The 15,333-nt window shown below is 53.6% G+C and overlaps 1 protein-coding gene across 8 annotated transcripts in view; it reads right to left on the reverse strand.

The window, feature by feature from the left end:
• EVC2 (EvC ciliary complex subunit 2) overlaps positions 1–14,655 on the reverse strand; it is a 132,030-nt gene extending 117,375 nt beyond the window's left edge. For 5 of the 8 annotated variants that reach the window (XM_027033388.2, XM_027033446.2, XM_053217587.1 and 2 more), the window contains exons 1-4: positions 14,351–14,655; positions 8,197–8,251; positions 4,805–4,971; positions 1,084–1,152 (exon numbers count right to left, since the gene is read on the reverse strand). In XM_027033388.2, the coding sequence (XP_026889189.1) occupies positions 1,084–1,152; positions 4,805–4,971; positions 8,197–8,251; positions 14,351–14,551 (492 nt within the window). In that variant the 5' untranslated portion in view covers positions 14,552–14,655. The other 3 variants (XM_027033323.2, XM_027033631.2, XM_053217590.1) reach the window with 3 other exon arrangements.
• Positions 14,656–15,333: the final 678 nt, after the last annotated feature.

Here is a 15,333-nt window from a genome sequence, read left to right on the forward strand (position 1 = left end):
GACTTTCCTGAGAAGCGTATCTGTGTGTACCTGTGGCCTTGGGCCACACCAGGCCGTCTGTGCTAACAATATGGCTGGAGGCGGGGGCCTTATGCCAAGCTGTGTCAAGGTGACCTCCGGAGGGGCTGGAGGCAAGTTCCTGAGGTCAGCCACTGCACCCCTCTGTGATGGACCCGCAATAAAAATTTGGATGTCAAGGCTCGGGTGTGTGCTTCTGGGGGACAATGCTTTGTATGTGATGTCACACATGGGTGCTTTGGAAAATGAAACACCGGCCACACTACCCCACAGGGAAGGACAGTGGGAAGCTCCCACCTGGTGTCCCAACAACTCTGTCCCATGTGCCTTTTACTTTGCTGACTTTAACCTGTACCCTTTTGCTGTAATACATTCTGAGTCTAACAGCTTTTCTGAGTTCTGTTGAGTCCTTCTAGTGAATCATGGAGCCTGAGGGTGGTCGCGGGACCCCCAACACAACAATAATGTGAAATGCTCACAGGATTCATAAGGATCAGAGACGTAAAAAACACCAAATAAAAATTTTAAACTGTCAAGCACCCTATCAATGTCAAAATCTGAAAGAAAATACATCATTCTTTCTTTCCCGTTCTAAACGATCACCGCACAGGGCGCCTGGGTGGCTCAGCCGGTTAAGCGTCCCACTTCGGCTCAGGTCTCGATCTCGTGACTCATGTGTTCGAGCCCCGCCTCAGGCTCTGTGCTGACGGCTCGGAGCCTGGAGCCTCCTTCAGATTCTGTCTCCCTCTTTCTCTGCTCCTCCCCCACTCACACTCTGTCTCTCTCTCTCTCTCCAAAATAAACAACAAAAACATTTTAAAAATTAAAAAAAAAAAATGATCACAGTGCATTTTCACTAACAGGAATTTAATTGTCACCAAAAACTCTTGGTCCTGGTTCTACATATAAAACTGAAGATCATTTGTATGTCATTTCTTCACTCATGTGTCCAGACACAGGTGGATAACCCATGATTGGCCAGTCCTTGAATACATAACTCTACCAAGATGCGATGTGGTGAAAACCACACTTTCTCTTCAATACAAGCCACCTGTGAATACCTACCACTGCGCATTTCTGAAAAATTACTCCGTCCTCAGCAGTTCCTTGAACATCCCTCGAGATGTCTCCATACTATAATAAAATATGGAAATTATCAGAAAATGAAAATTATTACACACATTTAATAAAAAGTACAAGACGTAAAAAATTATAAACAAATAAATACATCAATGTACAAGATGAACTTTTAAAAGAGGAGTAGAGGATTACTTCTGGCAGTCTAATAACAGCCTTAAATGACCTTGAAGATTTTTTTAACTTTTTTTAAGTTTATTTATTTATTTTGAGAGAGACAGAGCAGAGGAGGGGCAGAGAGCACGAAAAGGAAAGAATCCCAAGCAGGCTCTATGACTTGAGCCGACGTCGGGCGCTTCACTGACTGAGCCACCCAGGTGCCTCTTGAAGATTTTTTAAAGAGAGTATTAAAAAGACTGGAACTTGAAGGCTGTGAGGAACAAAGAATGTGTACGTGTGGTTACACCCAAGCTCTCTCCTAGTCTGGGGGCGCATGTCAACAACACCCGTTGTCACAGGGGGACAGGCAAAGCACGGCTGATGCTTTGACAGAGGGAATGTGAGCAGAGCCGTGGAATAATCTCATGAGGGCTGCTCACGCGCCCTGCGTGCCTCCTGGGCACCGGGTGATGGGGTCCACCAGCCATACACAGCAGGGGCCAAGGGAGCTCGGATCATGGAGTGCTGGGGCAGCCTCTGTAAGCTGATCCACCAACAACACAGAGAATCCACCCAGCTCGGGCCTCCTCCAGCTCCTCTGTGGCTTTCCTGGGAAATCCCAGAGGAAAGGCAGGGCCTGCCCACCAGATGCCAGCCATTGCTGCCCCTCATAATCACAACCAGTATCTGTCCGTGTCTGCCCTTGGGATATCCCTACCCCCCGGCCCCGGGGACTGGCTCCCAAGATATGGGCACATCCTTTAAACCGAACGGGATTCTGACCTCATTCACTGGGAAGCTTCCCTGGGCCACACCTCCCGCTCTCTGCCCCGCCCACCTACTTCCTGCAGGGGGACCACTATGTGCAAACTAAGGCAGCCCTCAGTGATACCATAATCAGAAGAGTGGCCATTAGTTGCCAAGCCCAGCCACATGCCCATCGCTTTACATACATGGGTTCGATTTCCCCCATTTTACAGACGAGGAAACTAAGGCTCAGGAAGGTTGACTCACTTGCCCCAGGTCACAGGGGCCGGAAGCTTGGCCTCCACCCCGGCCGTGTGACTCCACATCCTGTGATGCTTCTACACGTACACCCCCTCTCCAGAGCCTGACCCTCTCTTTGTACAAAGACGCAGAGAAGGGAAGTCATGTCCCTGAGAAGGTGTAGACAGTGTGCCTATGGCATCATCCCAGCATCGGCCCAACCAGGTCCCTGACCCCACGGGGGCTCTCCTTCCGCCACCTCCCCCAGTGCCTTTGACACGCCAGCATCCTAACAAGCCTGAGAGCCCTCAAGCAGGCACCTGGCTTTCTGTTCTTCTGATCCTCCAACGGTATTACCAGACACGGCTTTTGAGCATATACACGCAGGAGGGATGGGAGTACAGACGTGCGACTAGGCCAGGCCACAAGTCATCTGTTCCTAGTGACACAGACTGCAAAGAACAATGATGACCACTGTGGGAGGGTGCATGGTGGCCCCCCAAAAAGGAGAGTTCCCCATCCTGACCCCTGGAACCAGCGAATGTGACCTTCATTAGAGAAGGGGTCTTTGTGGGTGCCTGGGTGGCTCCGTCGGTTAAGCGGCCGGCTTTGGCTCAGGTCATGATCTCGCGGTCCGTGAGTTCGAGCCCCGCGTCGGGCTCTGTGCTGACAGCTCAGAGCCTGGAGCCTGTTTCAGATTCTGTGTCTCCCTCTCTCTGACCCTCCCCTGTTCATGCTCTGTCTCTCCCTGTCTCAAAAATAAATAAATGTTAAAAAAAAAAAAAAAAAAGAAGGGGTCTTTGAAGATGCCACCAAGGATCTCAAGATGAGATCCTTCCATTCTAAATTTAGGTGGACTGGATTTAGGTGGCCCCCAGATCCAATGACAGGTGTCCTTATGAGCAACAGAAAAGGACAAAGACACAGAAGAAGGCCATGTGAAGGTGGAAACAGTTGATCAAACACTTGATGGGTCAATTTGACTGTGACACCCAGGTATTTCACCAAACACATCCAGATGTTTCTGTGAAGGCAATTTTTTTCTTTTACGTGAGATTAGCATTTAAATCCGTGGACTGTGAGTGAAGCAGATGACCCTGAAGAGTGTGGGTGGGCCTCGCCCAATCAGTTGAGGCGTTAACAAAAAAGACCAACCTCCCACGAGGAGGAGGAAGTACACACACACACACACACACACACACACACACACACACAATTTCTTATTGTTTTTCCGGAGAATCTCAATGCAGAGATTGAAGTGACGTGGCCACAGCCAAAGAAGCTACCAGAAGGTGGAAGAGGCAAGGAAGGATTCCCCTACAGCCTTTGGAGGGGGCGTGGCTCTTGCCCACTCCTTGATGTTGGACTTCTAGCCTCTAGAAGAGAGAGTGACAGAATAAATCTCACTGTTTTAAGCCACCAAGTTTGGCAGTTCTAAGAAACTAATTCAAACACTTAGCAGGGGGGCCAAGAAGGGGCTCATGGCCGTGGCAGCCTGTTGCCCGAGCGCAGTGGCTCTCACGCCATCTTGGGTCATGAAATTGTAAGTGAAAGGCGGCCCTGGGGCGCCTGGGTGGCCCAGTCGTTTAAGCGTCCAACTGCTGATTATGGCTCAGGTCATGATCTCGCAGCCGTGGGATCGAGCCCTGTGTTGGGCTCCGCACTTGAATGTGGAGCCTGCTTGAGATTCTCTCTCTCTCTCTCTCTGCCCCTCCCCACCTCTCAAAATAAATAAACTTAAAAAAAAAAAGGCAGTCCTATGTGGAGCCAACAAACAAAACAGAATGGAAAACAACAGCAGGGGCACCTGGGTGGCTCAACTGGTTAGGCGTCCAACTTCCGCTAAGGTCATGATCTCGAGGCTCGTGAGTTCAAGCCCCACGTCGGGCTCTGTGCTGACAGCTCAGAGCCTGGAGCCTGCTTGGGATTCTGTGTCTCCCTCTCTCCGGCCCCTCCCCCGCTCGCACTCTGTCTCTCTCTCTCTCTCAAAAATAAACATTTAAAAAAATGGAATAAACATTTGAAAGAAAAAACAAAAAACAAAAAACAAACAAACAAAAAACAACAGCAGGGGCGGGGACTCCGACTCGGGTTCGGCCACTTCACCTGCGGGACCCTGAACACGTTTCATCATCTCTCTCATCCTGCTCCCTAAACATAGCACCTGTGTACAGAACTCGTAATGAGGCTCCAGTGAGATGATGCACAGACGATGCTAAGCCCAGGGCCTGGCGCAGTCAATACTCGTTACACACTCACCGTTACTGTCCCCAGCAGTGTTTCTGACAGCTGGCAGCCAATCGGTCCAGCTAAAGCAGAACCAGAGCCCCGCTTCAGAACCAGCAGCCCACGGCTCAGATTCAAACCTCCGATTCATCTCAAACACTAGGCGTGGTACAGAAGAGAAACGCTCTTTGGACTGATAACTCTATTTAGTGAAAGAGAAGGACCAGACTTTTCTGAAGAACCAAAGCCCATGGCATTTCCTACACCGCTGGCCCCAAACTGGTTTCTTGCCAACTTCTGATATTTCTGTTGACGTACCAAACGCGTTACTACTTACCAGGCGCTGAGTTATAGGAGCCTCTCTTTTAGACAAAGTCTTCTTGGGCCCCGAGGGGTTAAAAGCAAGCGTGGATGGAGTCCAGGGCTCACTGGAGGCTGCGGAAGCCAGGAGTGGGTTAAAGACCTCACTTTTCCTGCTGAATTTCCTTCCAAACGGTGCTCCCCCTGCAAAACAGTGATGCGTCTGTAGGGATGGGCGGGAAGGCGATAAGACGCAGGGACAGACTCGGGAGGCAGGCCACATGTATGCGGAAGGCGCCTGAGAGGGGTTTGCTGAAAACGAGTAAGTGGATGAATGAACGAATGAATGACTTATCCTCTCTCTGCCGGGAATACGAGACAGGCTCATTGAGGGGCTATCGAGACTAAAGAGAGTGTTTCTCCAAGTGCGTGCTGCTCATGGTGGGTGTGTGATACAAGGTACATTCCCGGGCCTCCTCCCAGACCTACCGAATCAGACCACCAGGCAAGGTAGGGGGCCCTGGGTGATTCCTACACACACGGCATCAGACGGCCCTGAGTTTGAATCCTGACTCCGTCACTCATCAGCTGTGTCCTTGGGCAAGTTATCTAACCTGCCTTGTGCCTCGGTTTCCCTAACTCCACAGTGGACAGAAGAGTAAGTCTCACCTCACTGGGTCCTCCTGATGACCTGTCTCCTGCAGAATGGGCCCCTGGTGAGCACCACTGATGGTGACTCTGGGGAGGACTGGCCACCGCCAGACACAGTGCCTGCTGAGTCACCCAACATGGACCGGGTCCCTCCAGAACTCGCCCTGTGTCAGTATGTTGACAACTCACAGGCGCCATGAGTAACAGAAACATCACTTAAAACACACTGGCTGGGCTGTCAGGAGGGGGTGCTGATCGGCTATGGGGGCCCCGGAACACTCTGAGCCTCAGTCTCCCTCCCGTGGGGATGTGGCTAAAATATCCCTGAGATGGGGCTCCCTACAGAGCAAACGAGATGACAGGCTAGACGTGAACATGCTCAGGAGTAACCAGGGCTCGAAGCCAGAAATTCACATGTCTGCAGAATCGTGCGTTTTCAGCGTTTACCTTCTATCCAGACACAGACTGGATTCTGATTGAGAATGAATTTCCTTTTCGGTCTTCCTTCCAGTGTATGGACAGCAAGATCTTTACAAGTGCTTTGCCAACTTTTATAATTTCAAAATACATGTTGGAATAAGTAAGCACTTGAACAACAACAACAACAAAGGTGTGGAACTGGATCCTGGATAAAACTGGTTAACTTTTTTCCCGGACAGTGTCTGGGGTTGAGTCAGGTCACGAAGTTGGAAAGGGGATGATGGCGAGCATTGGGGCCTCGCCATGGAAGGGACTGGGCGCCTTCCCAGGCCGGCTGCTGACTCAGGAAGGTCTGAATAAATCACACAGGTGCCTGTGAGACTGGATGCATGTCTCTGGACCCGCACCCAGTCCCTCAGGCTAAGGGACACATGCTTTCTCGGCAAACTTGCCGGACATAAAATCTGAGGCCACACTCGGCTTTACCTCCAGTGCACCTGTTCACGCCCCTGGCCCTCAGAAGGCCCAAACACAGGCTCTGATGAAAACCTGAACAAGGCGCTTCTGGTGTTGACAGACAGTAGAGAAGGAATCCGGGCCACACCGTGACTATCGCCACCCAGCACATCATCGCTCAGTGGCCTCCCCCTTCTGGCCAGCAGCACAAGGGACATCTGCACTGTCTATGCAGTTCTTGGGCTGTCCCCTCATTCTCCTGCCTCTGGCTGCCACACGCCTGGAAGCTCCTCTTTCCATCCCCTTGTCCTGCTAAACTGTCACTTCTCAGGACACTGCTGGGGAGCACCGGAGCACCTCCTCCAGGAAGCCCTCCCTGAAGCCCCTCCCAGGGATCTTACTGCTCTTAATGCAGTCACAGAGTGGTATACTCTGCTCCCTCTCGCCCACACATCTGCCTCATCAATGAATAAAAGGTTCTCTATCACTGCAGTGAGATCATCTCAACCTATTTTACTCAAACGAAAACTGTATCTTGGAAAACATAAAGTCGGCAGAGAGTAACCAAAGACCTGGGAAATACCTTTTAACTCCCCAAGTGAGTGAGATCTGGGCAGCCCTGGTATAAAGGAGGATCCCCGAGGAAGGTGTATTTCTAATCCGTGCCGAGCAGACTCTGCTGGAAAGACGGTTTTGTCAGCGAGGCCCCTCCTCTTCTCAGGAAGCATCTTGTTCAGTCTGTGCGGACAAGCGGGGCCAGCCTAGCCCCCAGTCCATCCAAGACCCCCGGAGGCAGAATGAGGCACAGAGCCCAGAAGAGTCCACCCACAGCCCCAGTGATGGGGCCGGGGACAGACACAGGACTCAGGCTGAGCCCGTCGGTCGCCCCTAGAGCTCTTGCCAAGCCATTGAGAAGTCTTCCACTGCGTAAGGGCTGGCTGTTACAGCTCCCCAAAGGCTCCTAGGGGAAAGCGGGGCTGAGATGAAAAAGAAAGAAGTGGCCCGGGCACGCGGAGCCCCGGATCTGGCCACGCCCAGGCTTGCACGGTTCAGTTACAAGGCCAGCGAGTTCCGTTTTGTGTAGGTGAGTTTCAGCTCAATTTCTGTCTCTTGATGTGGTGGGCTGACTAAGGAGTGACCCCTGAAGATGCCCAGGAGCTAATCTAGGGGACCAGTAAATATGTCATCCTGTATGCAACAGGAACTTCCCAGATGTGATTAAATCAAGGTCCTGAAGATGAGGAAATCACCTGGACTATCCGGGTGGGTGGTAAATGTAATCGCAGGTGTCCTTATAACAGGGAGGCAGACAGAGCTGACAGGTGGAAGAGGAGAAGGCCACGGGACCACTGAGGCAAGACGCCGGCCTGCTGGTGCTGAGATAGAGGAAGGGGCCAGGACCCACGGACCGCATTGGCGCAAAGCCAGAGAGGCTGGAAAAGGAGCAAACGTTCTCCCCGGAGCCTCTGAGGGAGCACGGCCTTGCCGACACCTTGGCTTCAGCCAGCTAAACGGATTCTGGACTACAGCCCTCCAGAACTCCAAGAGAGTAAATCTGTGCTGTTTTTAAGCCACGAAGTTTGGGGTGATTCGTTAGAGCAGCCGTGGGAAACTCACACACCTGGCTAATATGCACATTCTGTATTCAATCAGACTCCTTTGAGGGAGACTCAGGACAGGCCACCTGACCCTGAACCCTGTTCCGTGCACTAGGGCTCGGCCAGCTGCTGGAGGGGCGATGCACTGCCCTTGCCCTATCAGGTCAGAGGATAACATGATGTATTTGCCCAAGGTGGGCAGGTCAGTGGAATGTTGAGGCAGGTGGAGGCAAGAGGGCTGTGACTTTAAGTCTAATTCTCTTTCAGGGCCAAAGCAACGAAAACAAGCAAAAGACAAACTTACCTTCGGTCTTAAGGCGAGAGCTTTCTACATTGGGCCAAATCAAATGGGGCAAGTCCTAGAAAATTTCAAAGGCCAAAGTCACAAACCGAAGACCCTACTTGTAAGAAGTGATTGAACGTCATTTTCGTAAATGGCTCACACAGAAAGGAGCTGCACTTTTACCCAGAAACCTGAAATAAATTTTTCTAGAGCAACCACCCTCACCAGGACTGCAGGATTACCTTCTCTTTCCCACAGAGACCATCAGCTCAGTCCTGACTGCATTTGGGGAGGCTGTCTGGGAAGGCAGCACCGTGTGGTCAAAATTTCAATGTACTCGGATAGACCTGAGTTCGAATCCCAGCTCTGCCTTTCGCCCACCCTGTGACACTGGCTGGGACTCCAGCCTCTGCCTTCCCACAGTCTTGCAAGTTCCTATGGAGTGGCTCGTAAAACACTCGACAGGGAGACCAGAGAAGTGGGTTCTAGCCAGAACAGTCTACGTGCTGTGTGTCCTTAGCCAAGTCTCTCAAGCCTCTCTGAGCCTCAGACCCTCATCTAAGAAGTGAAGATCTCAAGGGCTCCTCCCAGCCTGCTTCACCTTGCTCAGTGATGAAACCTGCCCAAACAGGGCCCAGCTAACTCTCCCACTCCACCTCTGTAAAACAGTGGGCCCTGGAAAGGCCCAGACCTTTCTACTGTAAAATTAATAATAATAATAAAGCTGGCCCGGTTGAGCCCTTGAAATGGGCTGGGTCCCCTGCTGTGCACTCAGATGAGTTACACAAACAGTCTTGGGCACAAGCTAGTGAAGTGAGCGCCGTTCTCACTTTCCAGTAAAATCCCCAGACTCGCAGAACAGGATACATAGGTAGATATTGGATGCGGATATTCAATAACCCACTTAACACTAATTGCATATTTCATGAATAATTATACTTTTAACCATATGCTACGTAAAGTATCGGGACCACATATCATGTGGCAAAGTCTAGAAGGAGGTACTGAAGCGTCAGCCTTGGTGGCCTTGGGGAAAGGGGTGGTGTCCCTGCGGGCCGGAGAGGGAGGCCCCCTTCTCTCCATGCCAACTGAGTGGTTTATCTCCTACAAGCAGAAGCACATGTCCATGTGTCACTGTAACAGCAGTAACAGTGACCGAGTGATGGGAGCCACCGTACAGGAGCTGCCCCGCACGCCTGCTCTTTTGGGGGTCTGCCGGGTCCCTCACACCCGACGTGAATGCCGTCCCCAAAGTCTCCTCGGACAGGAGTACGTGGCCAATACAGCCGCCAGTTCATAAAGTGCCTTCCACCAGGCAGAAGGAGGTACCCCTTCCCCCAAGAGTCCTTCCGCCTGTCAGACACTGTTGTGATACAGCAGTGTGGACGGAGTGAGTTTTTACCGCCACCCGGCAGGGGAAACAACCTCACGATAACAACACAGATCCAGGCGGCGCACAGGGACCTCCTCCCAACAAGTACGATACAGGAGGAGGAAGATGAGAAACACAAAAAGTGAGAATGATGGCCAACGCTACTCCAGCCAGGAGGCCAAGGTCAACACCAACAGCGGTAGGGCATGTTGACGGTATGCACCCAGACAAATCCTGGGAGGTGGCACCCTATGAAACAACGGACAGGACCCTCAAAACTGCCAAGTTCATCAAAAACAAAGGAAGTCTGAGACACCGGCACGCCCGAGGGGAGCCTAAGGAGACAAGATGACTGAATGTTATACTATGGAGTCCTGGATGTAATCCTGGAACAGAAAAAGGGCATTAGGTTAAGAAGAAGAAAACAGGGGCACCTGGGTGGCTCAGTTGGTTAAGCGGCCGACTTTGGCTCAGGTCATGATCTCGCGGTCCGTGGGGTTCGAGTCCCACGTCAGGCTCTGTGCTGACAGCTCAGAACCTGGAGCCTGTTTCAGATTCTGTGTCTCCCTCTCTCTGACCCTCCCCCATTCATGCTCTGTCTCTCTCTGTCTCAAAAATAAATAAACGTTAAAAAAAAAAATTAAAAAAAAAAAAGAAGAAGAAAACAAAAAAGCTCCGAGAGTCTGAATAAACTATGGACTTTAATAATAATATAACAATAACAGTATTAGTCCATTAGCGACAACAAACGTGCTATACTAAAGTGAGACGTTAGCAAGGGAAACCGGGTGTGTGGTCAGGGCAGATATATACGAACTTTCTGTACTATGCGTTCCATTTTTCTAAAATCTGAAACTGTTCTAAAACAGAAAGGCTATTAACTTACAAAATACACATCCACGAGGTCTCTAGAGTGGACAGGGGCTCCACAGTGCACCCAACACCCACGCATCTGCATGTCTGTACAACCCCTGCCCCCTGGAACTTTCCACCCATGCTCTCGCCAGGATTTGCTGCACGACAGGCTGTGCACTAGGCACCCCCAGGCGAGCACACCAGACCTGGCCCCTGACCTCACCAAGGGATGATGGTCTCTTTACCAACAAACATTTCCCCTCGAAGGGGCAGATTCCAAGGGGGCAAACAACCCATGAAAGCCCTTGGTAGGGCCAGGTGCCAGGAGCCCCTGGCCAAGTATCCAGGGATCTCCCTGGCTTCTGGGTATCACTGCCTGGAGGGTGGCTCTCCAGGGGCTCCTTGGCCCCACGAAGCAGCCTGCTCTCACAGAGACGGTGCTCAGAAGGCAGCCGATAGCCCCTTTCAATGCCCAGCCTTCCCCTCCCTGGTCATCCCTCCCTCCAAAATGGCAGCCCCTGACAAGGTCACCATGACCTCTACAAGGCTCCGTTTAATGGCTAGTTGTCTGTCCTCGCTGCACAGGACCCACCAGCGGCATCCGATATGGGAGCGTACTGGCATCCCATCCTTGCTGTAACAACCACCATGAACTTAAGAGCTCAAAGCGACACACATTTATTACTTTACGCTTCTTGAGGCCGGAAGTGTGACGTGAGCCTCGATGGGCTAAAATCAAAGCGTGAGCAGGGCTACATATTTTTTCTGGAGGCTCGAAGGGAAAGTCCATCTCTTGGCCTTCTCTGGCTTCTGGAGGCCATGCACGCGCCTTAGCTCAGGGCCCCCTCCCGCATCTTCAAGGCCAGCCGCAGCAGGGTCTCCTCACACCGCATCACCATGACCTCCTTCCAACGCCACATCTCCCTCCCACTCTCTCTTCCGTCCCCTCTTCCATGTTTTAGGACCCTTGTGATTACATCAGCACCAGCCAGATAATCCGACAACCTCTCTCTCTTTTGAGGTCAGCTGATTAGTAACCATCACCAACGCAAACTCCCCTTTGCAAGGTAACCTAACACATTCACTGGTTCCGGGATTGATGTGGAGGTCTTTGGGGGGCAATGTTCTGCCTACACCGAGCCCCTCTCTCCTTTTAGTGCTCTCCTCCCCTGACTTCTGGGTCACAGTCTTGGTTGCCTTCCTGTCACACCAGCCACACCTTCTCATCTCCTTTGCTGGATCCCTCCTTCTTCCTGCCTAGCCACCGGCCTCGCTCCAGGGCGCTGCCTTAAGGCCTCCCTCTTCCCAATCCACGCTTCCCCCCAAGGTGAACTCAGCCATTTCTCAGCTGACCACTGCCCGGCGTCACCAGCTCGGATCCCTCCCCCAAGTCCAGACTTGCCCATCTAACACTCCACTGTATGCCCACCTCAGAGGCAAACTGAACTCGGCAAGACCAGAACTGAATTCCTAATGTAGCCAATGGTATCTCTATTCTTCCACGTGCTCAGGCCGAAATCCTTGGCCTCATCATTGACTCCTCTCTCTCTCACTCTCTCTCTCTCTCTCTCTCCCTCTCTCTCTCAATCCACAGCCACTGGCTCCACCTTCGAAATACATCAGAAACCCGTTTCTAACCACGCTGGTCCAGCATCCCTCCACCTTGGCCTGGTCTCCCAGTCACCTCCACTCTTGCTCTCACTTTCGCTCTCGGTCCTCTATCCTCTCCCCTGCCCCCAGGACGGGGGGAGGCGGGAGTTCTTTAGAAAGATGAGCCACAGCGTGTCACTTTCCAGCTCAACACTCACCTGCCTTCCACCTTGCTTAGAATCACAGCCAGGATGCTGAGCATAAGCCACGGGACCTTTCCTGATCTGCCACTCTTCACTCTTCTGGCCTCGTCACCTCCGTACCTCCCCCCCCTTTGTTCTGTCGACCCCCCTGCCTCCTTGTTGGTCCTGGGCCACACCAGGCACACCCCACCTCTGGCCTCTGGCGTGGCACTCCAGAAGGCTCTTCTCCTGGACATGGCCTTGCCCTCCCTCATTCCACCCAGGGCTCTGCTCACCTGCCACCTCCTCAAAGCGCCCACCCTGACCACTCGACTAGACAGCACTCACTGCTGTCTTTCCCAGCCCACTCCGCCCACTGTATTTCTCTCTGCAGCCTAAACCACCTCCTGGCACCACTGTTGAGGCCTTGTCCTGCCCCAGGAATGCAGACTTCCCCAGAGGAGAGACTGCTTGTTCTCTTATATCCCAAACAGGGCCTGGCACCTAGAAACTTGTCCGTAAACACCAGAAGTGAACGGCTAACTCAGAAGCGTCTTGTCCACTCAACCCTTCAAGGCCTTCTCTCCTTCCAACAAACTTTCGACAGAACTTTCCGCCATGGTGAGAATGTTCTATAGTCCGTGCCTCTAGCACACATGGCCATTAAGCACTTGAAATGTTTACGTTTAAGTAACCACACGTGGCCAGTGGCTCCCATGCTGGACAGAGCATTACTTAGGCCATCTGGGAAATGGTTGTAACTGCCTCTCAGTTTATCCTTTGCAGGAAGGGACAGATAATAAGATAACACTAAGCATTTATCTTCAGGTTTTCAAAGCACTTTCTTGTGGAGCCTAGCAACAAGTGTCCAAAAGAATGTTCCGGCATTGGTTTCTCAGAGCAAGTGCGGAGCAGGCCAGGTGAGGGGGCTCGGAACACGGGGACCAGGGTGAGAGCACGGCACGGGCCTGGGGGGATGGGTGACTCCCCGGCCGGATTTTGTCCTCTGCAAAATGGGTCAGACACATCCCACCTCACGGGACAGGAGTACATGAAAGGACCCTGTGAAATGTTGCCATGGGGACTTTTTAAAAGCTCGGTAAATCAACAGTGTTACTACTTCGTCTTCTCTAGTGAATATCTAATAATAGAAAATGAACGGAATCTCCTTGAAGGGCCCTAAAAATCTGTAGCACGTGTAGCAAGCACCTTGGGGCCTGCAGGCATTGAACCCAACAGGACCGGAGAAGCCAGACCCTGGGGAAGGATGGGGAGGACCCCAAGGCCTGAGGGGAGAGGCCACTGAAAAGGGCAGTTCTGGGAACAGAAGCCTAACTCTGCCAGGGATTGGTGGGAGGGGGGTGTGGGCTGGGGAGGGAAGTGGTCATAAGTATATCGCACACCACAGACAGATCCCCCACCCTGGACGCCAGCCATCTGGGGGAAATGAGTGGGAGAGAGCACAAATTAGGGGGTGGGGGAGACTCAGAAGAAACAGTCACCCAAGGCCGGAGGCTAAGTAGTGGGGACGGAAGCTAAGGGCTGGAGCGGGGTGCAGAAAGTCCAGCGGATTGGGTAAGGGGGGGCAGGACGCAGAACTGATGGCCACTTTTGGAGGCAGGGGAAAGGGGAATCTAGGGAGACAGCCAGGGCTCTGTGCCTTCCCAGGTTGGTGGCCACAGTGGGAGGGGAAGGTGGGAAGTGGGTAAATTCAGCAACCAAGACGGTCAATGAAACTCCAGCCAGGAATCCCAACTGGGCTTCTAACAGCCGCTGCACTCCAGGCGTGCTCCCCTCTGCGGACGCTGCACCCACGCGAACTCGCCTACCTCGGCACCCACCCGCGGGGTGGACGCTGCAAAGGCTTACAGACCAGGAATCGGGAGGCACAGGAAGTGAAGCGACTTTGCCCAGGTCACAGGGCTTTTAGGCTTCGGGGCGACATTCGACCCAGGCGGCCGGCAAAGCCCAAGCCCGCAGACACCGCGCGCGCTGCTCCTTTCCTGGGACTTCGCGGGTCTGGGCGCGATACACTAGAAACACCCGAAGCGTCCTACTCGGAGCTTGCCCTCCCTTCGATAGTCTCCCCAACTCGAAGGGGCCTCCCCGCCGCCGGTGTAGACGAAGCCCGGCCCGGCCTGAGTCCGACCGGAGACGGGGGAAGCGCCCTCCTTACCTGCGCAGTCCGCTCGGGCCCCGCCCCGGGAGCTGCGGGGAGACCCGGGGGACGCTGCCGTCCGAGGGGGCGCCCGAGGGGACCCGGGCCCGCGGGGAGCAGGCCTCGGCCCCCGGGCCCAGCGGGCAGCGCCAGGGCGGCGGCCAGGAGGCCCCCGGCCAGCACCCACGTGGCGCTCCCCGCGGCCCCCGCCGCGCCCATCGCCCCTCCGGACCCGCGACCCCAAGGTGGCGGGCGCGGCTGAGTCGCCGGAGCTTCCGGACCCCAGGCCCGCCCCGCCGCCGAGCATGCTCAGTACGAGCCGCCGCGGAAAGTTTTCTGGAACTCGCTCGGGCATCTGGGACTGGGCGGGCTGGGAGGAGGCTGGGTGGGGGACGGGCGTGGGGCGGAGGGCGGGAGCCAGTCTGGGGCCACACTTGGGTTTGCTCGCGCCACGCCTGGGAGCTCCTCTCTACCCAAATCAGATCCGATCGGGTCACTCGTCTGGTCCCAAAGATTTCAGAGGCTCCAAGTGCCCCTCCACTGCTGCCTCCCGGGTTCTCAGCTCAGAGCCATCTCCTCCCGGGAGCCTTCCGTGACACATGCACACACTGGGCTGCCCCCAAAGCCTGCTCCAGACCCACCAGCCCCTTATCAGAGAACGGAGAAGCGTCTAGAGAGGCATATATCCGTGTGTCCTGGAGAGCCCTGAGGGGACAGGACAAGATAAAGGGGGGCTGAGAGGGAGACTCGGGGATCAGGAACCAGAGGGAAAGGCCACTCTCACTTTCTATTGGATTTAGTTCAGCCCCATTGGGCTCGTATTTCCTGAACCCTTACTGTGGATTAGCCCCTGGACCTACCCAGGTATCTACCAATTTCCAGGGCAGACAGTTAGTCACCCCAGCCACTGTGGGGAACCGGAGAGAGGGGATTTGGTGCCTGGAGCCAGGAGGCAGCCCGTGAGCAAACTCCTTAAACTGTCCAAGGGGGTAAGGTTGTAG

The sequence above is a fragment of the Acinonyx jubatus genome, chromosome B1 (assembly GCF_027475565.1).
Source record: "Acinonyx jubatus isolate Ajub_Pintada_27869175 chromosome B1, VMU_Ajub_asm_v1.0, whole genome shotgun sequence".
In the NCBI taxonomy this organism is placed as follows: Eukaryota; Metazoa; Chordata; class Mammalia; order Carnivora; family Felidae; genus Acinonyx; species Acinonyx jubatus.